At 40.1% G+C, this 24,151-nt stretch overlaps 1 protein-coding gene across 1 annotated transcript in view; it reads right to left on the minus strand.

Annotated features, from left to right (window-relative positions):
• Positions 1-11,534, minus strand: part of XPR1 (xenotropic and polytropic retrovirus receptor 1) — a 220,340-nt gene extending 208,806 nt beyond the window's left edge. Inside the window, exon 1 of the mRNA XM_058701262.1 lies at positions 11,260-11,534. Coding sequence (XP_058557245.1) covers positions 11,260-11,328 — 69 coding nt within the window. The 5' untranslated portion in view covers positions 11,329-11,534. The remainder of the gene's footprint in view (positions 1-11,259) is intronic.
• Positions 11,535-24,151: the final 12,617 nt, after the last annotated feature.

The following is a 24,151-nucleotide window of genomic DNA, read 5'->3' on the forward strand; positions in this document are numbered from 1 at the left end:
AGATTCTCTCTCCCTTTTCCTCTGCCCCTCCCCTGCTCATGCTCTCTCTCAAAAATTAAAAAAAAAATTAAATGTTTACACAGCAGTGATACACCTCAGCAATGTACATTGGTGAGCAGGAAGCCAATGTTCTTATCCCAGGCTCTCCTATCAGCTAGTTTCAAGACTCTGACCACATAATCTTGGCCTCTCTACCTCAATTTATTCATCTATAAAACAGAGAGGTTGAGAAGGTCTTTCTCAACTCTAAAACCAATTCTAGTATTAGAAATTAAATTTTCATTAAAAAACTGAAAAGAACTAAAAGTAGATATCCTCTAAAAACTCCCAACAATTCACTCAAGCTATTTGGTTATACTTAAGAATACACATGTGAATTTCACCTCAACTAAAAAAAAAAAAAAAATACAGCCTATAGCTTAAATAATGTCTAATTTACAAGTGAACAGGGAATTTATTTCAAAACCACATAATTGTTGTTAGGTGGTTTTCTTACTATATATAAAAAGGTTAAGGACCATTTTTAATATAAATATTAATATTTAACATTAATTCATTCATTAATTATTGATATAAATATCACAGATACAGGAGTAATGGCTAAAATCAACAAAGCCATTTTCCAAGAAAACTTGAATTGGGCAAGCCCAGAGTGACAAATTTTAAGGCTCAGTTTATACAACATTAATACCACTGAGCTCTCTAGAGGAGAAATAATTTTTATAACAAATATATAGCTCTTACTACGTGCCAGGCATTGTTCTAAGCACTTTCTATATTTTAACTCCTTTAATCCTCCCAAAGACCTAGAACTACTATTATTATCCCTATTTTACAGATGAGGAAACTGAAGCACAGAGTGGTTAAGTGACTTGCCTGAGGTCTCTCATCTAGTAAACTGTGGAGCTGGAATATGAGCTAGGCAGTATGGTTTAGAGTTTGTTCTCTACGCATTTTGAACATACTAGCATACAAGGCAAAATAAGAAGCAATAAAGTGAATCAGGGTAATTGTGTTAACTCAGCCACTAACCAAGTCATGTAACCCTGAATCACTTAACCTCTCTAAACCTCATTTCCCATTAAGTAAAAAAGGGAATTGGGCTAAATAATATCAGAAATTCGTTACGGGGATAATAACATTCCATGATCTATCATCTGGAAGCCAAATGCCACAACTGCAGCATACAACAGCTATGCCCACTTTATCTTCCTCTTTTTACTCTTATTACTAATATCTTATCTTTTTCTTATGGCCTCATCTTCATAAGGTCCTCTATTTACCAGCTGCCTATCTAATAATAGTTACCCTGATAATCTTGAGGAAAATATAAATTAACTCTGGCCTCCAGACCACACTCTACTACCTCCAAAACATGCAGACTGAGACCTAGGACTGAAAATAGACCAGCCATTACTTTAGCAGATGCTCAAGAATAGGTCAGACCAGGAGCGCCTGGGTGGCTCAGTCGGTTAAACGGCCGACTTCAGCTCAGGTCATGATCTTGCGGTCCGTGAGTTCAAGCCCCGCGTCGGGCTCTGTGCTGACAGCTCAGAGCCTGGAGCCTGCTTCCGATTCTGTGTCTCCCTCTCTCTGACCCTCCCCCGTTCATACTCTGTCCTCTCTCTGTCTCAAAAATAAATAAACGTTAAAAAGAATAGGTCAGACCACATCAAACTCTATATATGTATAAATAAAGGAACTCATTTATTTTTCCAAAGGTAGTAATAAGAATTAAAAGAAGGCTATCCACAATTAGCAGTATCAACATAATCAATTACTCAATGGCTCTAAGACTCAATTTCCCCAATCTATAAACAGAGCTGACAACCTACCTTAATGGCTTGCTAATAAAGAGAAAATGTTTTTAAAGTACTTAACATAGTGCCTAATACAGTAAGCACTCAAAAAATAACATCTGTTGTTACTTACAATTCCTGTATAAAAGCAAGAGCTCTAGGAGGGCCTGAGGGGCTCAGTCAGTTGAGTGTCCCACTCTTGATTTCGGCTCAGGACGTGATCCAAGGGTCATGGGATCAGGCCCTGTGTCAGACTCCACCATGCTTAAAATTTTCTCTCTCTCTCTCCCTTAGCCCCTCTCCCTCCCTCTCTCTCTCTCTCTCTCTCTCAAATAAAATTTTTTTAAAAAGCAAGAGTTCTAATGTATGACAGATTCAATTTCAAATCCTACTTGGTCTGCTACTTGCTAGGTATGTAGCCATGAACAAATGATTAATCTAAAATAAAAATAATAAATCATCTACCTTGCAAAATTGTGAAGATTAAATGAGATTATTCTATGTGAAGCAGCTGACACTGGGTTCCTAACTGCTCGATAAATGTCAATTCCATTCTCCTTAATGACAAGCAGACCACATATCACCTAATTCAATTCAAAGAAAAGAGAACGGAATTGGGAATCCCCAAGAAGCCAACTTTTTCCCCCCTTACATCCTTTGCAGTGGGGGAAATACCTGAGAATTCTCACCCAAGAGATTCCCTATTCCCCTATGTGCTTCCTAAAATGGGAGAACTTTTTCTCAGGCCATCTTTGAACCTTCTGAAAGGAGTCCTGTGTTCTAAGGCAGTAACTCTCAGAAACCCTTTCAGGGAGGGGTGCCTGGCTGGCTCATTCAGAAGACCATGCAACTCTTGCCTTGGGGTCATGAGTTTGAGCCCCATTATTAGGTGTAGAGATTGCTTAAGTAAATAAACTTAGAAAAAAATTTAAAAAAAAAAAGGGGGGGGGTGCCTAGGTGGCTCCATCAGCTAAGCGTCCAACTTTTGATTTCAGCTCAGGTCATGATCTCACACTGGTAAGATCAGCTCCGCACTGGGCGTGGAGCCTGCTTAAGATTCTCTCTCTCCCTCTCCCATGCCCCTCCCCTGCTCGTATGCTTGCACACATGCATTCTCTCTCTCTAAAAAGGAAAAAAGAAAAGAAAAAAAAAAGCAAAGAGAAAGAAAATGAGGAAGAAAGAGAGAGAAAGAGAGAGAGAAAGAAATAAAGGAAGGAAGGAAGGAAGGAAGGAAGGAAGGAAGGAAGGAAGGAAGGAACCCTTTCAGGAAGCTCAAAAGATCCAAATTCTTTTTTTAATAACACTACAAAACTTCACTTGTTTTTTTCATTCTCGTTCTTTCACAAGTGAACAGTGGAGTTTCCCAGAGGCTGCATGAAGTGTGATAACATGTCTCTAGTAGAAGGTGTGCTTGTTACACTCCTGTGTTTTAAGCATTTCTCAGTTTTAATTTCTAATACAACATGTATCAGTAGACACTAGAATCCTCAATAATTTTTAGGAGTTTCAAATGGTTCCAAGACCAAAAAGTTTAAGAACCACTGCTCTAAAGTACAGAAAAAGCCTACAAAGCACATGCATTACTCTGTGAATTACAACTTGACCAATTTAGCCTAAGTCGCACAATAATCTAAAAACGTCCCACTTTACTGAATGATTACATTACAGCCCTTCAATTTTCAAAACAATCTCTTGTTCTCTCATCATTTATGAACAGACAGAACTATGTCTAAGGACTTATATCTCCACATTCTTAGTCCTCAGTCTTTGTAAATATTGCAGGCCACCCTCAATGAATAAGAGACTATATTTGCTTAATTAACATATTGTCCTCTTGTTACAGAGACGATGAAGTTGTAAGTTATGCTTACAGCAGGTTAATTATACTTTCCCTTGACCTCTAATAAATGAACAACTTTTTAAGAATTTTCTGATCAGCCCCTATAGACACCATACCTGCATGATGATGGGAATGGGTAACTAAATCTGTTCCTAGAAACAAATTAGATGGAAAGGTATAACAAAAAAAGTTTAAAAGTTCAAAAAGCTAAGGAGAAAGTCTCTTAGCCATTTACAAGTGACCCAAATTTATAACAATGTTCCAAGTCCTCAATCTGCAATCTTTCCTTTCTATACCATTTTTAATTCTGAAACACTGCGCTGACTGAAATACAAAGCCAAAACAAGAGGTGCCTGGGTGGTTCAGTTAAGCATCTGACTTTATCTAGGTCATAATCACATGGTCCCTGAGTTCAAGCCCCACATCAGGCTCTGTGCTGTCATGACAGCACTGAGACTGGAGCCTACTTCAGAGTCTGTGTCTCCCTCTCTCTCTGCCCCCCTGCTCCCATTTGCTCACATTTGCACATGCCCTCTCTCAAAAAAAAAAAAATAATAATAAACATTTAAAAATGAAACAAAAACAAAAAATACTATTGTTTTTTCTATTTTTTTTTTAAATATTTATCTACTGGGGGAGGGGGGGAGGTGCAGAGAGAGAGGCAGAAAGAGAAACCCAAGCAGGCTCCACACTGCCAGCACAGAGCCTAACTTGGAGCTCGATCTCATGAACTGTCAGATTGTGACCTAAGCCAAAATCAAGAGGGAGATGTTTAACAACAGAGCCACACAGGCACCCCATCTTTTCTATTTTTAAGATAATGAAAGAGCTTGAGTTTCAGGACAAATCTATCAGCCTACAGCAAATAGTAGAACCCCTATAAACAGCTGTTGGAATGAATGGATAATTTAAGGCATTTGTTCATGAGCTTTGTCTACTTGGCTTCTTTCAGCATTTACTAGGTAAAAGGAATACGTGAAAAGGCAAATACAACTGGGTAAGAACCCTAGTGAATTTTGACACTGCTCTCAATTGCAAAGACTAGTTCAATACCAGGCAATCCGCAAACCAGCTTTGGTTAAGCTGCACAACTTGAACAAAGTCTTCCAAACCTTTTTTAAATATCATATCACTATCAAAAACAAAAACAATAGCTTACTATGTACCTCCTCCAGTATATGTATATTTATTGATAAATTATATCCTTCTACAACTGTGTACATAATAAAACAGAATTTTTTAAATAGTTTCTTTAAAAAAATTTTTTTAAATATTCATTTATTTTTGAGAGAAAGAGAGACAGAGTGTGAGCAAGGGAGGGGCAGAGAGAGAGGGAGACACAGAATCTGAAACAGGCTCCAGGCTCTGAGCTGTCAGCAAAGAGCCTGACGCAGGGCTCAATCTCGGGAATGGCAAGATCATGACCTGAGCTGAAGGCAGACACTCAATCCACCGAGCCACCCAGGTGCCCCTAAATAGTTTCTAAAAGATGAGATAATGATAAACAATTTTTATCTTTCATTTATAAATAGTACAAAAATATTTTCAACCTAAGAGATTATCAATAGCAATACTTTTAGAAAACAACATACCTGAAAAGCTTCATTATTTTTAAAAATCTAAGCTTAACATTTTGTGATATGGTATTTCAAAGGTCTAGCTTAAACTTCAGGAATTAGTTGATTATGAAACTTAATTATAATGGTTATAAATTGAAAAACAAACCACAAAGGCTCAATATTCTTAACACATAATATATGTTTATGGTGAAGTTCACTATGGAAGACAGTGAACTTACTTCACGTGTGCTTGTGTGGCTCAGCTGATCAAGTGTTGGACTCCTGGTTTCAGCTCAGGTCATGATCTCAGAGTTTGTGAGATTGAGCCCTGAGTCAGGCCCTGGACTGATAGTGTGGAGCCTGCTTGGGATTCTCTTTCTCTCCCTCTCTCTCTGTCCTTCCTGTGCTCTCTCTCTCTAAATAAAGTTTTGAAAAAAATCTTATTTCAAAGAATTATCCTAATTATTTTGAATTGGGGGGGGGGGGCAAACTTCTTGTCAGATCTATTAGAAGTATGATTGTTTTTGTCTGTAATTTGGCTTACCAAAAGCTAGTACTAGAAGTAGAATTGTCAGCTCTGCCACTTTTTTGTTCACATGTGCTTGCTTTAGTGGTATTACTGTTGAGGTTCTTTACGGAAGTCTTTTTTTTTTTTTCAAGTTTATTTATTAACTTTGAGAGAGAGAGAGAGAGAGACAGAGAGAGAGAGAGAGTGCAAGTAAGGTAGGGGCAGAAAGAAGAGGAAGAAAGAGGATCCCAAGCAGGCTCCAGGCTCTCAGCACAGAGCCAGATGCGGAGCTTAAACTCATGAACCATGAGATCACGATCTGAGCCAAAATCAAGAGTCAGAGGCTTAACCAACTGAGCTACCCAGGCACCCCTACAGGAGTCTTTTTAAGTCCTATCCATTTTATAAGAGTTAGTTTAGTCGAAACTAGGTAACATCTGTAAATTCTACACAACCATAAACTAGAATAATTGCTATTTGCTTAAAGTGAACACACAAGTAAGAAACCTATTAGCAATCCTTCTCTTTTTCTCAGAACACCTCCAAACAAGGCCATCAAACTCACCCATTTATTAAATATTAGTAAAATTTTGTCTTATGCATAAAAATGAATATAACTAACAGTTCTAGTATTATCTTCTCTTACTCAATGGGAGTTTTGGGTAGTCTCCTTTGGGGGCCATGGCACGAATATACTTAAAACCCCTAGCCAGCACAACTCAGTCAGTCTCTCAAATACTTTCCAGATTAGGACTGGATTTGAAGCCAGGACTAATTTTCCATGGTCACCCCAGGTCAAATAAGATTCTTAGGTTCTTATGATCTGGGCCTTCATCCAAAAGCTGATCCAAAACCAACCTTGAGGGATGGATGGACAAGTATAATCTTTCCAGGATACTCATCCTAACACACTTTATTATACAAATATAATAAAGAATAGTAATAGGTTCCTCTCTTATACAACATTCATTCACTCATTTAAGAAACATTGGTAAATGCCAGGCATCTTATGGACACAATCATTTACAAGTGTTATCTTAAATACACTATACCGTACTTTCATTTGCAGAAGTGCCCGAAAGAAAAAGTGGTTTGTGCCCCATCGGGTGGCCAAACTGGAAATTTCAAACAAGTTCTAGCAAGACAAGTTAACCCTAACTAATCAACATAATACCTTTGGGAAATTGAAGCCTGCAACACAAGTGTTCTCATGGGATAGTTCTATAAATGAAAATCACAATAATGTCAGGGCAATGTTTCCTTACAATTGAAGATAGGGATGTACCGTTTATGCAGAATCTTTCCTTTTCCAAATCCTGCAAAAAAATTAATCAATGACTATCCCTTTTATTTATTTAAGTTAAATAAAAGTTTCAGTGGGTCAGTTTTCCACTCCCAAATTAAAATCTCATCAAAATTTTCTGAAAGAACTTTAATTTAATAATAGTCCTAAATTTAAGTTCTATCTTCTTCATATATCAAATATAATTAAGCCATTAAAAAAAATAGAAATTTAAAGCTAGATGGGTCCTCAGAAAATATAGCCCTGCGAGTTTAGAAACCATTAAGACCAGTTCTCTCACCTTACAAAGAACCTAAAGCCCAGAAAGAGGAAGTAATTTCATCAGGGTCACACATCTAGGGTGACCTGACTCCCAATGCTTACACATCTATGCTCAAGAGGCTAGCTATCTATATGTGATCCTAGACAGATGACTTAACCTCTCTGGACCTTTGTTTCTTTGTCTGAAAAAAAGAGGAAGTAGATAGTGTTCAAATTCCCCTGAAACTCTAAAATCCTGAAATTTAGATACCTCATTATTTTAGGAACCTACTCAATTCCAGTATACACTGAAAAAACCATTCCTAATTCCTGAGAAACCAAAGCAGCACAGGACCCTAGGGATGAAAACACAAGTCAGCAGCCGAAGGCACGAAATATATTTGCTTCTTTTGCTAATATTCTGTAAAATATTAACATGGCCATACTAGTCTATGTGGTTGAAACTGGTCTGTTAATTTTGATTAATCAATTACAGAGCTCTAAAATTGCAATCACTGATTCTAAATTTTTTTTAAAGTGCTCTTATAAAGATTTATTGATGTTCTATTTTCTATGCCAAGATTTACACTCAAATAGATTACTGGAAACAGGGATGGTTTCTGCTCATTTGTGGTTTATTCTCTGTAAAAGCTATTCACAAGTGGATCAAACAGATTTTCTTTATATGGTTTCTTCTTATTGCTCTCTTTTATGCTTTATTATTCTGCCTACGAAGATTGAGTTTATGAACTCCACAATTTATTTCTGAATTAGAAATTCTAATAATTTTTAGGTTATTTATGAGTAATAACACTAATAACAATTTTAACATTCCAAAAAGCAAAAACCATTAAAAGTTAAATAAAAAACTATGGGGGCGCCTGAGCGGCTCAGTTGATTAAGCATCTGACTCTTGATCTTGACTCAGGTCATGATCTCACGGTTGTGAGTTCGAGCCCCACACTGGGCTCTGCGCTGGCAGCAGGGAGCCTGCCTGCGATCCTCTCTCTCTCTCTCTCTCTCTCTCAAAATAAATAAACTTAAAAAAAAAAAAAACCTATGAACAGGGTGCCTGAGTGGCTCAGTCAGTTGAGGGTCCCATTCTTGATTTTGGCTCAGGTCATGATCCAGCATTAGGTTCCGTGCTAAGAATGGAGATTTTCTAAGCTTAAGATTTTCTCTCTCTCTCTCTCCCTGTCCCTCTTCCTCTACCCCCCTCCCCACTGGCACACTGTCTCTCTTAAACAAACAAAAACCTATGAATCACAATGGACCTTGAAAAGCTCTCTGGCCCTATATATTCTTATCTTATGGAAAAGGAAAGAGCCCTGGAAAGATAAAAAGATTGTCCCCAGGGTCTCATAGCTAACATATACAATAACTAGCATTTATTGTGTACACAATAATACACATAATTATAGATGTAAAACAAAATTTTCAGTTTCTATCTAATGCTCTGCTTATCTCAAATAAAATTTAATGTAGTGAAATGACATAAAAACCAAAGAAGCTCAACAGTTCATCATGGTCCACAGCACTAGAAAGCACCCTAGTCTAGACATCAGGGGTAATACCCTAGAATTTCACCACTAGTGCTTGAAAAACAAATTCAAGTGTCTATTGCATGAACAGTGTTTCATGAGCATAATCTTCATATATCAGAAACTATGTGTTACTGCATTATAAGAAGATTCTTTTCTCCAGCAACAGCTAACATCTTTTAGGATGTCATTTTCCCCCAAAGTTTTTAAGTTGCCAAAATGCCCAGACTCTGAAAACTCTTATTTATGCCTCTTTAAATATTTTCGAAGGAACAACACCAGCTCTTGAGAAACAATATAGCAACACAAATCCCAACCCTATAAAGAAATCTTTTTAATGGCTCCAATTCACAAAGAAAAGTGCCCCTTATTTAATTGTGCCTACCAAACAATGAGTTCATCTGGGACAGGAGTTAGGTAGTAGGGACTCTGCAGAATAAAATTTCAATTAGCCACAATAAATGAAATTTTTTTAACACCTTATAATTGCCCCAGGAAAGATAATTCAGTCACACATGTGCTCAGGAATTCTGTCCCTCTGTAACCAACCTAGAGTAACCCAATTGGGGTTAGTGTCCAAAGGGAGTATATGAATGAGGAGTCCCAGAATTACTGTGGTCACTCCAGCCACAAAGCTGACATTACAAATCAAGAGGTAATTGCATTTTCAAACTAAATCTTATGTTTCCCCTTCCAGCCTCAGCTACTCCAAATTAATACAATTCTATGAAAGTGCTGTAATACTTAAAATTAATCACAGCATACAACTAGCCACTATTACTTTTGCCCAAATCGAGCATTCCATACATACTATATGACAAGTATAAGATGTTGCTTCAGCATGCTTTTCCTATGCCTCTGTGAAGAACTGGCAGTGGTGCTGAAAATTACTACTACAAGATGAAAGACCAATGCCCTCCTTTCAATAAAAACCATCATCTGGACTCTAGCCAAGGTTTTAAAACTGACCGAGTGTTATTGGAAACAATAAATCAAAAACTCCACAGGCTGAAAAGCTAGTCCCTTATTTTATTCTTACAAAATGTAGCCACAAAACACTAAAGAAAATTAAGTGAAAGAAAGCATTAATAATTCTGGGTGTTTCATTTCTGGCAATAATCAAATACTGTATGTTACAAGGTGAATTTATTTTACAATCTTCAAGGTTCTGTTTACTTACACCTCTTTCCCTGTCTTCCCCAATTATTACAACTGCTTTATGAAAAATAAACTTGTGCTATTGCCTAAACACCCTATCACTGAACTTAAATAGACATAGACAACTAAAACATTTTAATTCATAAAATGTAGCTAACATATTTGAGTTCGTATTGATTTTATACTCTTTGTTCCCGCACATACATAGATGTGAATTCCTGGAGGTTACAGATAAGTCTTTCTTTCTCTATCCAGGAGCTGAATTGCCAGTTACTGAGAATAACCTATTGCAGTGCTTAAAAGCTCTTTAGGTATCTTGCCTTCTGAAAATATACATGGGTTCATTATCCTTACTCGTTCCTATATTAATGTAAGGTTCCTCATCAGTACCTACTGAATACCCTCCAAGCTGTTATCACAGCAATTAGGGGGGAAGGGGGCCATGATATCTACAATACACAGGTATGTTTTAAAAGTACATTGTTTACAATACAGTACTTTTCTCCCTGGCTAACAAAATTTTAGAAAAGAAAACCTGAAAAATTTAATTATTCTCTTCTCTTCCCTTCTTCCTCTTCCTCCTTCACTCCATTCCAAAACAACAGGACAGTCAAAACCAGAGATGTGATTACTTTGTATACTTCATGCAATCAGTAAAAAGACCGTCACCGTCTTATTATCAAAACAGAATAGATGATTACAATACGTTTGCATACAGTAACCACTGCATATGTGATATACATTTAAATCAAATTTCAACCCTGTTACAAAGCCTTTGTCAACAGTGGGCAAGTGGGGAAAAGCGGAAGGGCTCTGTGGAATGAAGAAAATCGCTAACGGGGCTTATCTCGGAAGAGGATTCCTTGGTGAGAGGTGAGCAGAGAGAAACAAAACCTAACCTTGGCGAGGGGGCGCTCGCCCAGGGTGGGGACGAGAGGTCAGAGTGAGTGGGGAGGAGGGGATTAGCGCGGAACCGCCGCGACCCCGGGCTGCCCTCCCACCACTACTCCCCCACCTGCGGCTCGCCCTCCCACCACTATTCCCCAGCCCCGGCGGAGCTGTGCCCTCCCTCCCGGCCCGCCGCCTGCATATCCGTTACCCCGGCGGCAGCGGGGCTGCGGGGGAGGGGAAGGTCAGCGGGGCCCAGAGCGGGGCAGCCGCGGCGGGGATGCCGCAGTGGCTCCCCGCGGCACCAGGTCAAAGTCCGCCCAGGCGCGGGGAGGCAGCAGGAGCGGAAGGCGGCAGCGGAGGTCTGCACTGGCGAGATGGTGGCCCCTCCGAGTCCTCCCACACCCCAGCTGCTGCCGGTACCTCATACTGGATGTACTGCTTCCTCCACTCGGGAGTGATGTGCGCGGAGAGGTGCTCGGCGAACTTCATCCTGCCGTTTCCCCCTCACTCCCACTCCGGTCCAGCAGTTACTGGCGGCGGCGGCGGCGGCGGCGGCAACAGCGACTCCGACTCCTCCCCACATGGGCCCCGGCGCGGCACGGCGCTGCGCTTCTCTCCTCCTCCGCCGCCGCCGAGGTCTCCTCAGAGCCGCCCTCCCGCCATCTTCCTCCTCCTCTCCATAGCCCCGCCCCGTCCCGCCCTCTAGACGTCATCGCCATGGTAACCGCCTACGCCGCACCAACGAAGAGGGAGGGATAGGGGGCGGGGTTTGGGGGGGAACATTCCTCGAGGCGCCTCCCCTTCTGGGCCGGACGTGCTGGAGGCACCTCCCCTGACCTCTTCCGTCTGACTCCCGTTGGCCTTACAGCTGCTCTCTACCGCCTGCCTGGAAAGCGGTAGTTTTGTTATTGCAATTAATATTAACACGTAGAAAAAATAATTCACACAAGACGTTTGTATTTGCAAAGAATTGTGCAGTTTTTCATTTTAATATTTGTTCTTCATAAAACTCTTAAGGATGGATCAACATTAATCCAAATTGAGTGAGTAAAACAGGCTAAATAGTTAAGGACCAAATGTATTTAAAAGAACTGTATTTTACATGCTCTAGGTGCTCAATAAATGCTTGTTGAATTTAATTACAGACGTCAGTGCCAAAAATTGCACGCTGCTTATGAATTGCAATGCAATTATCTAGTCCCAGGGCTACCAGAAAGGTCAATAACAACACCTGAACCCAAACCACTACTGGGGAGGGATGTAGCCAGAGAAGAGTACTACCTGGACCTGTGACTTCCTGGGAGTACTACCTGTACTTCCCTGTGACTCGGGATTCCGAGTGAGGTTGAGAGGGAAACCAATATTGGGAGGAAAGAGAATCCCCTAGGGGTACCGTGGCAACCTCACCCCCAGGAAGACCAAAAATCAATCAGCATGGAGCCTGAACTGTCCTAAGGAAGCATAGGGAATATAACGCTCACAGAGTTTGGAGCTCCTTTTGAGTGTGGGAGTGCTTGTCCTAGAGGATCTGATTTGGGACAGAAACCAAAGTTCTTCCCTGAGTGAAGAAGCCTTGGATAATAACAGCTAGCATTAATGAAGCACTCACTGTGTACATTCCAAACACTGTTCTAAACCCCTTACATGTACTCTGCTGTCCTTTAATTCCCACGATTTTGATGAGACCCAAAGAGACCAGGGACTACGGTGACCAGGACAGTATTCCAAGATATCAATCTTTGCTGTTGGGTTGTTTGTTTGTTTGTTTGTTTGTTTCTCTCTCCTTTCCCCTTTCCCTTCCTCTTGACTCATGCCAGTAGGCGTTCTGCAATCATTTCCTCTGGAGAGAGATTAGACATGATGCAAAATGGGCATAGGCTATGAGTCTTTCTAACTATAGTACAAAAGTTTCAACCACTGGTAAAAGGGTAGTCATGCTAAGAAGGAAAAAAAAAAAAAGGAGCGAAGACTCCTCCCACCTCAACATCATACTCCTCTCCCCACCATAACAATCCCCTTCTACTGGAGGTTAACATTCCTAGGAGAAACAGATAGGTAAAGAGAAGACTATGACCCCAGTAAAGAGACAGAACCACAGAGAGAAAATGGCTGCATGATGCACCTAGCAAGATGGAACCAGGAGCAAGTACAAAATAGAATGCTGGGCTCTTAGCCCGGTATGAACTAGAATGCTACATTCTTGGCAGCAACTCCCGTTGACCATGCATCCTGCTCTCAACAGCGCCATACTTTGTTGTCTTCACTGTGCATAAGATTCTGGATCCAGGGCCTGACCCAGGAAAGAATGGAAATCCTCAATACTAGCTCTATAACCAACAATTGTTAGTATTTCTCATGCCTGATCCAGAGCTCCGGCACTCAGTTAGATATGAAAATCTTCATTTATTACAGAAGTAGATTTAATGTTTCCTTATTCTGCATTTCTTCAGGTGTTTCACCGCCAGAAACATCAAATTCTTAATATTTATTGAACAGGTACCTTCTGCAGAGCTCTGTGCTAGATTCTATAAATAATAGCCTGAGTAACTTTATTCTGAATCAGAAGGGCCCCTCACTTACACTTTCTTTTGTAAATAGGCAAATAAGTCTTCATTTAACAAAACTATACTGAGTACTATGATATGCTGGTCATGCCACTTTGGGAATGAAGGACAGTTCAAAACTAGGGGCGCCTGGCTGGCTCAGTTGATAGAGCATGCAACTCTTGATCTTGGGGTCATGAATTCAAGTCTTACAATGGGAATGGAACCCACTGAAAAACAACAACAAAAAAAATTTAGTAAGACTGTCTTTTTTTTTTTTTTTCAAGGACATCACAGTCTGGTCAGAGAGAGAAGCAAACAGACCAAGAGCTAGACTCTAGTGTGATACATGCTGAATTTGAGGTATGTACAAGGAAACAAACATGCAACTGACTGGGAAGGAAAGGATGACATTCCAGAGAAGGTGCGTTTGAAATATATTCAAACAACTATGACAGAGAGAAAGACACTCCAAAGATCTCAAAGGCAGAAAGCAAAGAGAAGTCAAGATTGTTAAAAAAGGTCAAAAAGTTGTCTGACTGGAATATCCTTTAAGGCAGCTAAATGTCCACGCTTCAGAGAAACTCTCCCTGGTCCCTTCCCTTCTTTCCACAGTCTGGCTCCCACATCGCCCTGGAGCAATCCCCTCACTGTGTAGTCAATGGTAATTTGTGTCAGACTATGAGCTCCTTGAAGACAAATTGTTCATTTCTCTTGTTTTCTCCAGTTTAGCACGGCACCTAGCATTTAAGTATTCCATAAATGTTAGAGGAACAAAGAAAAGAAAGAAGGGAGGTAATAAGGAAGAGAGAGGCAGAAGAGGAATGAAAGGGCAATTTTCATGGAAGGAAGTTGCAGGAAATAAAATTAAGTTGGAACAAGACTGTGAAGGAATACATGATGACCACAGAGGCATGATGTGGGTCTTTGAAGATACTGAAGCAGTTAAGTGACTAGCTGTGGCTTAGGAAAGCAGTAGTAGATTCCTAGTTTAGAACACTAGATCAGGAAATAGACCTAAATCAAAATACCAACTCTGGTATTTTTTTGATGTTTATTTATTTATTTTGAGAGAGAATCCCAAGCAGGCCCCGTGCTGTCTGCACAGAGCCCTCACTAACCATGAGATCATGACCTGAGCTGAAACCAAGAGTCAGACACTTAACTGAGACACCCAGGCACCCCAACTCTGGCATTTTTAATAGGTGTGACCTTAGGCAAAGTACACTAGCTCCTAATGCCTCAGTTTCTTCATCTCTCAAATGGGGATAATAACACCTCAGGTTATGGGAATTAAATGAGATCTGCATATAAAGGGCTTAGCACAATGACTGGTTGACCATTCGATAATCAGCAGCCCCTAAAAAGCCTCGGTCAGCAGTATGAAGGGTGGACTAGAATGAGGACAAATCAGAAACCAATATACTAACAAGGACCTATATAGCACTTTCTCTGTGCCAGATGCTATTTTAAATACTTTACAAATACAAAGGTATTTAGTCCTCACAAGGACCCCAGGAGGTAACCACTGTCATTATACTCATTTTACAGATGAGTAAACTGAGACAGAATACTTAAGAATCTTGCTCAGGGGCGCCGAGGTAGCTCAGTCAGTTGGGCTCCAATTCTCGACTTTGGTTCAGGTTTTGATCTCAATGGTTCGTGAGTTCGAGCCCCACGTTGGGGCTTGCTTGGGATTCTCTCTCTCTCTTTCAAAATAAATAAATAAGCATTAAAAAAAAAAAAAAGAATCTTGCTCAAAATCACCTAGCTAGTAAATGGTAGAGCTGGGTTTGAACCCTGGCAATCCAGCTCCAGAGTCCTTGTTCTTGACCACTACATTATGCTATTGTTGCCCGTCATAGTAATGGACAGAAGGAGGTATAACATGGGATTCTAACTCTAATGAGTAAATGGATGATGTTGCCATGAACTGAGATAAGGAATGGAAGTGGTGGGCGCGTTTGGGGGATTCCTGGTTGTGTTAAATAGTTAGGAGTCTATGAGACATGCAGTACTCCAATTGGCAATATGATCTAGGGCTCTGAAAAGAAACAGAAGAGCTGAAGACTAGGGGGAGCCATTCATATTTAAGTGAAAAGTAAGTCCTGATAAATCTGCCTATGGAGGGAGCATACGCTGAAATGGAAAGGGGTCCAAGGGAGCATCCTGATATTAGTCTGATAAAGAAGATGAAACAAAGAAGGAGGCTGGGGTGTGGCCAGAGTGGGCAGCACCATAATCAAAGAAGCCATAAAGAAGATGAAAGTCTCATAAGGGCAGCAGTGATCAACAATGTCCAATGTTACAGAGAAGTTGAGTAGAACGACTTCTAGTCCAATTGGGTTTAGCAATTAAAGAGTCACTGGTAACCTCAGAAAAAGTGACTCTGATGACATGAAGGGCTGCAGAAGTCTGAGCAGCGAACAGCATTTTGTTTTCATATATCTTAAGTTGCATTTATTCTGTGTACATGTTATAGAAAAACCTGGAGTGAGAACTTAATAGTATACTCAGCAATTTATCTAGAAATTCATAAGTGCTGAGTCTGAACACTTTATATTTATCACATCTAATTCTAAGTTTGGGAACAGTTATACTTACCACAAAGTAACTGTTCTAAAACTTAGAATTATGTGTGATAAATATAAAGTCAAACTGTTGCTTGAGCAAAGGAGACTGGTGATCATGCTGAAAGGTAAGGATCTGACCTGAAGAGGGATCAAATCTTGAGCTACACCTCCCATTGAAGCTGAATGAACAAAGGTGTCACAGGAATAAAGGCCATGTTCTTAGTACAACCCAGACCCTAAATTATATGTGACCCATTGCACTTTTAAAATATGATAGACTTATAGACCTACTGTGGGTTCAATAGATGGACTTCAGATGGTTCATGACCCCCATAAAATCACAAGTAAAACCTGGCGTGTTTTTTGAATATTTTTCTGAAGGGTCCACATCATTTCCCAAAAGTTTCTACACCTCAAAAATATTTATTTAGAACATGAGTGCCAAGGTACTAAACACCCCTCTCAAGAAATCAAAAACAAAAACCAAAACAAACAAACAAACAAACAAAAAACTAACATAAAGAATTTACAAACGAAGTTTCAAATGACTCAGTAATTTCTAGAAATACTTTATTTTAACACAATTTTGGTTAAATACACCATGAATATTTTTTTAAGGAGCAAGAAGGGTATTTTACAAGTTACAAAAGAGCATTTAAAATATTCTTTCATTCATGGGGTGCCTGTGTGGCTCAGTCAGTTAAGCATTTGACTCTTGGTTTCAGCTCAGGTCATGATCTCATGGTTTGTAAGTTCGAGCCCCACATCAGGCACTGCACTGACGGTGCAGAGACTGTTTGGGATCCTCTCTCTCCCTCTCTCTCTGCCCCTTCCCCATTCATTCTCTCTCTCTGTCTCAAAATAAATAAATAAGTAAACTTAAAAAATAAATAGGGGCACCTGGGTGGCTCAGTCGGTTAAGCATCTGACATCAGCTCAGGTCATGATCTCACAGTTTCTGGGTTTGAGCCCCGCGTTGGGCTCTGTGCTGATAGCTCAGAGCCTGGAACCTGATTCAGATTCTGTGTCTCCTCTCTCTCTGCCCCTCCCCTGCTCACATTCCCTCTCTCTCTCTCTCTCTCTCTCAAATAAATAATTAAAAAAATTTTAAATAAAAAAATAAAAAATAAATAAAATGTTCATTCATTCATTCAGCAAAATATTTATTGAACAGCTACTACTTACTGGGCATTGTTCTAGGCACTGTTCTAAATAGAGCAGTGAATAAAACAAAGTCCTTCGCCTAATGGAATGTGCTATCATATGGGAGGATATAGACAATAAACAAATTAACCAGTGTGCAGTAGGTTAGATGAGGATAGATTTAGGGAGAAAAATAAAACAGAGTAAAGTATAGAAAGACTGTTGTATGATTTTATATAGAGTAGTCAGGAAGGGACTTACTGATAAGGTAATTTTTAATCAGAGATCTGAAGGAAGGGAAAGAGAGAACTACGTAGATAGGGGTTGAAGATGGAAGTCGGGTGGGGAAGTAAGATTCAAAGGAGAGGTATCAGCAAGTGCAAAGGCCCTGAGACTAGAATGTTCTGTGTGTTGGAGAAATAGAAGGATGCCAGTGTGATGAAGGAATGTTTCAGGGAGGAGCATCAGGTCAAACAGATAGTTGGGAGCCAAATCCCTTAGGGTCTTGTAGGCCACGGTAAAGACTTGGGCTCTGAGTGAATTGAAGCTTTGGAGATTTTATGTTTTTTGGGTTTTGTTTTTGGTTTTTGTTTGGTTTGGTTTGTGTTGGGTTTTGGTATTTCCTTTTCCCTTCACATGTGGGAATAACCACCTTTTTTTTTCTATGCATTTCTAACAACTGTAGTAAAATACACAGAACATAAAAATTTTTATTTTAACCATATTTTAAGGGTACAATTCAGTGGCATTAAGTACATTCACAGTGTTGTACAACCATCATCACCATGTATTTCCAGAGCTTTATCATAATCCCAGCTAGAAATTCTATACCCATTCCTCCCTCCCCAACAGTCCTCCCTCCCTGACAGTCCTTGATAACCTCTACTTTACATTCTGTCTTTATGAATTTGTTTATTCTAGGTAACTCATATATGTGGAACCATAAAATATTTGTCCTTTTGTGTTCGGTTTATTTCACTTAGCAAAATGTTTTCAACTTTACCCCTGTTGTAGTATATGTCAGCATTTCCTTTTAATTCTGAGTAATATTCCATTGCTACCACTTGCTAGACATAAATACACCATTTGTTAGTGGTAAACAATAATCATTTATGCCATTCATTAGTGGCCAACAAAATATACTACATTTTGTTTACCCTTTCGTAAGGAAGTACCACAAACTACGTGGCTTAAAGCAACAGAAATTTATTCTCTCACAGCTTGGGAGACTTGAAGTCCAAAGTCAAGGTTTCAGCAGGTTTACGTTCTCCCAAAGTCTCCAGCAGATGATCTGTTCCTTGCCTTTCTAGTGGCTTCTATTGTGGCTGGCAATCCTTTTCACTTCTTGGCTTGCAGCTGCTTGACTCCAATCTGTGCCTCCATCATCAAATGATGTTCTTCCTGTGTGTCTGAATCTTTGCAGGGCTGTCTCCCTCCCTCGTGTCTGTTTTCTTATAAGAACAACAGTCTTACTGGATTAGGGCCCACCCTAATTGAGTATGACCTCATCATAACTTGATCACATCTGCAAAGACCCAACTTCCAAATAAGATCACATTCATATGTACTGGGGGCTAGAATTTAAACATGCCTTTTGGCGGGATATTATTAGATGGGGAGACACAAGCCAACCCACAACACGGGAACACTGGAAAGACAATATTGGAATAATCCAAGAGAGAAATGATGGTAGTTTGGAGCAGGAAATCTGGAAATTGGCTATATTTTGAAAATAGAATCAACAGGATTTACTAGTGGATTAGATGTGAGATGCGAGCAAAAGAGAGGTATCAAGGATGACTCCAAGGTCTTTTCCCTGAGCAATTACAAGAACGGGATTGGGGAATGTTACAGAAGGAGCAAGTTTGAGGTGCAGGGTGAAACTCAAGAGTTGAGTTTGAGTGTAAGATGTTGAAGATGCCTGTCAGATGTCCAATAGGCAACTTAGAATTTGAAGATCATCAGAGGGGCACTGGATGGAGATACAAATTTGTGAGTCAACAAAATAAAGATGATGTTTGAAGCCATGAGATTCCATGGGATTGCCCAGGAAGTGAGTGTAGATAGAAAAGAGAAGAGGTTTGAAGACAGATCCCTGGGGTATTCCAGTACTTAAAGGTTCAGAAGATGGGGAAGAATCCGCAAAGACGAAGAAGAGTTTATGATGAAAGGAAGCCAATACAGTGAGAAATGGTCATCATTTCAGGAAATATTTCTGTAAATAGGAATGGAGTAATAAGATGATAGGTAAATTGGAATGGGATAATGGAGGTTTTTTTTTTAAAGATCAGAGAAATACAGTATGTATATATCCTGATGGAAATGATTCAGTGTAGAAAGGAAAACTGACTATACAGGAAAGAAAGGGGATGTAAATTTTCTCTATGTAAAACTTGACATAAAATACACGTGTTTGAATAGTGAGACAGGATCAAGAAGGATGTTCAGAGTGGTTACCTCTGGGTTAGAGATTTCAAGGGATGTTTACTCCTTGTATTATTCTGTATGGCTTTCAATTTTTACAAAGTGCATTTATCAAATCTATAAAAACAATAAGTGTTCTATTTAGATAACCCCAGAACCAGTAATGTCGAATGAGTGTGAAAAAGTGTCTCCCCAGCAATTGATACTGCAAACATTAGGGAAGAAACCGGTGGACGAGGTGGTACAGAAAATCCAGGGGACAGAAGTTCAAGCAAGGGCCCAAAGAAGGAAGAAGAATGCAGACAGAAAATTAACCCTTAAAAGGAGGAGAGGCTTGATACCATTTGAGACTTGAGGGTGACGGTGGTAGTAATGATTGGGGTAGGCATACATACATTTGTAGATGGAGAGAATTTGAGGAATCCCTCTTCTCTGAAGGTGATAAGTTCATCCATTTGCTTGGGAAAACGGGAGCAGAATAAGACCATGGATTTGTCTTTTTCCCCAGCATTCCCATCTGTGAACATATTTATTTACCATCAGTGCCCCATTTAATATTGTTCCTACCACAGAAAGAGAAGATGTCTATGGGTTTCATTTGTCTCGCCTTGTATCCCATCACCTATAAGCACAAGCCCTTCCAATGGTATTACAACCTACTGAAGACTCAGTTATAGTATCAACTAAGAGACACCACTCTGAGTAGAGAGCTGTGTGATAGAAGGAGACAATGCTCTATCCAGTAGCCAATACATGGGGCTGCTTCTCCCAGTCAACTGACATGAGTCTAAAAACCGAAGAGTGGAAAGAATGGTAGTATCACCTCTCGTTATTGAAGATGCCTCAGTGCAAATCAAGCAGGATCACCAAAGGTTCAGACCCCTACAAATAAAAATTCAAGTTACCCCATCAGATAAAGTAGCATAACTAGCTGACGTGCTGGCTGATGGTAAAAACAAAAACAAAAACAAAAACAAAACAGGAGATGAGAGTGGAAGAAAGTTATAAATAGCAACTATGGGCTTTGGGATCAGATGCAGAAATAAGGTCTGTACTAGCTACCCAGATTCTTCCTTATTTTGTTACGCAAACAGAAACAAAGTTCCTTTGCTTACCCTTTCCTTTTGGTGTAGTGTTTCATTTTATTGAATTGGGGGTGGTATACTTTATAAGTTAGACCTTAGATTGCAGGACATGAAGGTGGTATTGAGACCAAACCAGAGGGGCATCTGAGGGTTCAGTCGGTTAGCCTTCTGACTTCGGCTCAGGTCATGATCTCATGGTTCGTTGGTTCGAGCCGCACATCAGGCTCTCTGCTATCAGCACAGAGCCTGCTTCAGATCCTCTGCCCCCCTCTCTCTCTGCCTCTTCCCCACTGTTTCTCTGTTTCTCCCTCTCAAAATAAATAAACTTAAAGAGAGAGAGAGAGAGAGAGAGAGAGAGAGAGAGAGAGAGAGAGAAACCAAACCAGAGGAGGAATGAACATCCTCATGGAGCCAGGAGTTCCTTCTGCTGTCTGAGACAACAGCCCGCTCCTCCAGCCCTTCCAATGTTTTGGAAGCATTTAGTCCCCTGTATTCAGGCCTTCCTGCTTAAAATTGCTATAGTGGTTTTCTGTTATCTGTACTTAAGCCCTGACCAAAAAGGCAAAACAAAGACAACACTGCAAAGAATGAAAAAGAATAAATATGTTTATTTTGTTGTTGAAACAAAACGGTTACCGAAGAGTGGTTTAGATTATTTGTTTTCATTACTTAAAAGTTTTTGCTTGTTATTCAGGCTATAAAAATTGCTGAAGGCCATTATGTAGCTCACTCTAACATGGCTTTGTCTTTTATAAGTCTCACAGATGTCTTGATCAAAGAAGGAGAATCGCTGTTTTCTGCCAACACTCACATCTTTAAAGTCAGAGAGCTAACCTTTCCCAAATTGCAGCTAGCTCCTTGGGGACAGGAACCATCCCTATCCTATTCACTCTTAACAGCACTTAACAGAGTAGATTCCACATAGTAATATAAACAGATTCCTTAATATATGCTTTTTTCTCCCCCGGGAGTAATAAGCATGACAATTTTTGGATTCATGCAGATCCATTCTTGTTATTAAAACATGTTAGAATCTAGGCTCTTTCCCCTACTTAAGCCTGGATGGCTGGGATGGCTGGATGGCTGGATGGGATGGCTGGAAACTTAAGCCTCAGTGAGAGATTTGTAATCTACCCCTGGATGTAGACTATCCAGAAAATTGAGAAGTCTGAGGCATGCAGGGAATGGGGGTCTTGTTATCAAATGTGATGAAAGCCCTACTTGGGTATGTAAGAGACTTTTGATATTCTGTTCAGCTGCAAGTACCTCCAATCAAAAAATTCCCAATCTTAAGGAAGTATGATTTTAATTTTAGGTTTTTTTCTTAATCACTTTGATACACATTGATCACAGAGAATTTAGAAAGCACAGGAAAGTGCAAAGAAGCAGAAAAAATAGACACCCACTCCCATCTCATCGCCCAGGGGAAACCACTATCAACATTTGGGCATATTACTTTCACCTTTTTAAGTTAACACTTGAGAGGGTAGAGAAAGTGAGAGGTTGGAGCAGAAATGTATCCCTCTCTTATACCTCTTTAGTGTTCCTAACATCAGGGTACCGGTCTCTGAGGCAAGATTCTCCCTCTTCATTAAGACCGCACATCACAAGCTCCCTCCACAAGCTCCCAGAAACCTCTGACTTGGCCATTGGAACAAAGAGATGTTTTGTCTTGACTCAAAGAAGCAGTTCCTCTTCTTTGCGTGACAGATTGATATTAAGAAAAACCAGTTAGGGGAGCCCAGCATGTCCTTCCCACCAGTATACAGTGCATTCCATGTCATGTCTTTCCAGCTGTCTTCTGAGAGCCAAGATCTGGGTAGAAGGAGGGGGAAAGAGGGCCATGAGAGGAACCAATTAGATCTGGGGAGATAGGAAGAAGGGTGTGACTGTAGAAAGTGGAGTATGTTCGTGTAACTAGAAGGGTGTGAGGAATGCAGATTGGGTATATTGAGCAGGTGTATTTCAAAGATAATTCCTAGGGACTCTTGCTGGTGAATGTCACAGAAAAAGCAAAGAATGGGGGAGGAGACTTGGTAGGCAGGAGACTGCCTACTTAATTAAGAAAAACATTCATCATTTCCTGCTCCTGCTCTCTGTGTATCTCTTAAAGCTGGTTTCTGATGACAGCCTTACAAGAAAAAAAAAAAAAAAGTTCATTTGTTCACTTCCTGAAATCCTGAGATGGACCACAGAGCCCCAGGCAAAGCATGCTCTAAAATGCAAGTCAATTTTTCTCTCTGCACTTGAATTGGTCTTGCTCAGTGGTATCTCCCCGGAAGTGCATGGGACAGATTCTCAGTGGTGACTCCAGTGCTAAGCAGTTGATTAACTTCCAGATTATTTGGATTAGAACCTAAATAATTCAGTGATCGATATCGGTTGATACTTTTTCCCATACACCCCTAAAAAGCAACTTGTTGACTCTATCTCCAAAGTGTCTCTTGAATCTGTTCACTTCTTCCTGTCTCCATAGCACCAGTCACCATATTGTCACATTGTAACTATAATAATAGCTTCCCAGCAGGTTTCTCCTTTCTGGCCCTATTCCACTGTCCACACAGCAATCAGAGCAATCTTTTTTTTTTTTTTTTAATTATTTATTTAAATTCAAGTTAGCTAACATAGAGCATAGTATTGCCTTCAGGATCAGAATCTAGTGATTCATCACTTACATATAACTCCCAGTGCTCATCCCAATAAGCGCCCCCCTTAATGCCCATCACCCATTTAGCCCATCCCCCCACCCACCTCCCCTCCAGCCACCCTCAGTTTGTTCTCTGTATTTAAGAATCTTATACAGTGTATCTCCCTCTCTGTTTTTATCTTATTTTTCCTTCCCTTCCCCTACACTCATCTGTTGTGTTTCTTAAATTTCACATGTGAGTGAAATCATATGATATTTGTCTTTCTCTGACTTATTTCACTTAGCATCACGCCCTCTAGTTCCATCCACATTGTTGCAAATGACAGGATTTCATTCTTTTTCATCACTGAGTAATAGTCCATTACATATATATACCACATCTTCTTTATCCATTCATCAGTCAATAGACATTTGGGGTCTTTCCATAATTTAGCTATTGTTGATAGTACTGTTATAAACATTGAGATTCATGTGCCCCTTCGAACCAGCATTTTTTTAATCCTTTGGATAGATACCTAGTAGTGCAATTGCTGGGTCATAAGGCAGTTCTATTTTTAATTTTTTGAGGAACCTCCATACTGTTTTCCAGAGAGGCTGCACCAATTTGCATTCCCACCAACAGGGCAAAAGTGTTCACCTTTTTCCACATCCTTGCCAACATCTGGTGTTTCCTGAGTTGTTCATTTTAGCATTCCAGTCAGAGCAATCTTTTAAAACATAAAACCCGGGGTGCGTGGGTGGCTCAGTCAGTTAAGCATCTGACATGGGCTCAGGTCATGAACTTGCAGTTTGTGAGTTCCAGCCCCGCATCAGGCTCTGTGCTGACAGCTTGGAGCCTTCTTTGGATTCTGTGTCTCCCTCTCTCTCTGCCCCTCCCCTGCTCATGCTCTGTCTCTC

This window comes from Neofelis nebulosa, chromosome 15 (genome assembly GCF_028018385.1).
Source record: "Neofelis nebulosa isolate mNeoNeb1 chromosome 15, mNeoNeb1.pri, whole genome shotgun sequence".
Lineage (NCBI taxonomy): Eukaryota > Metazoa > Chordata > Mammalia > Carnivora > Felidae > Neofelis > Neofelis nebulosa.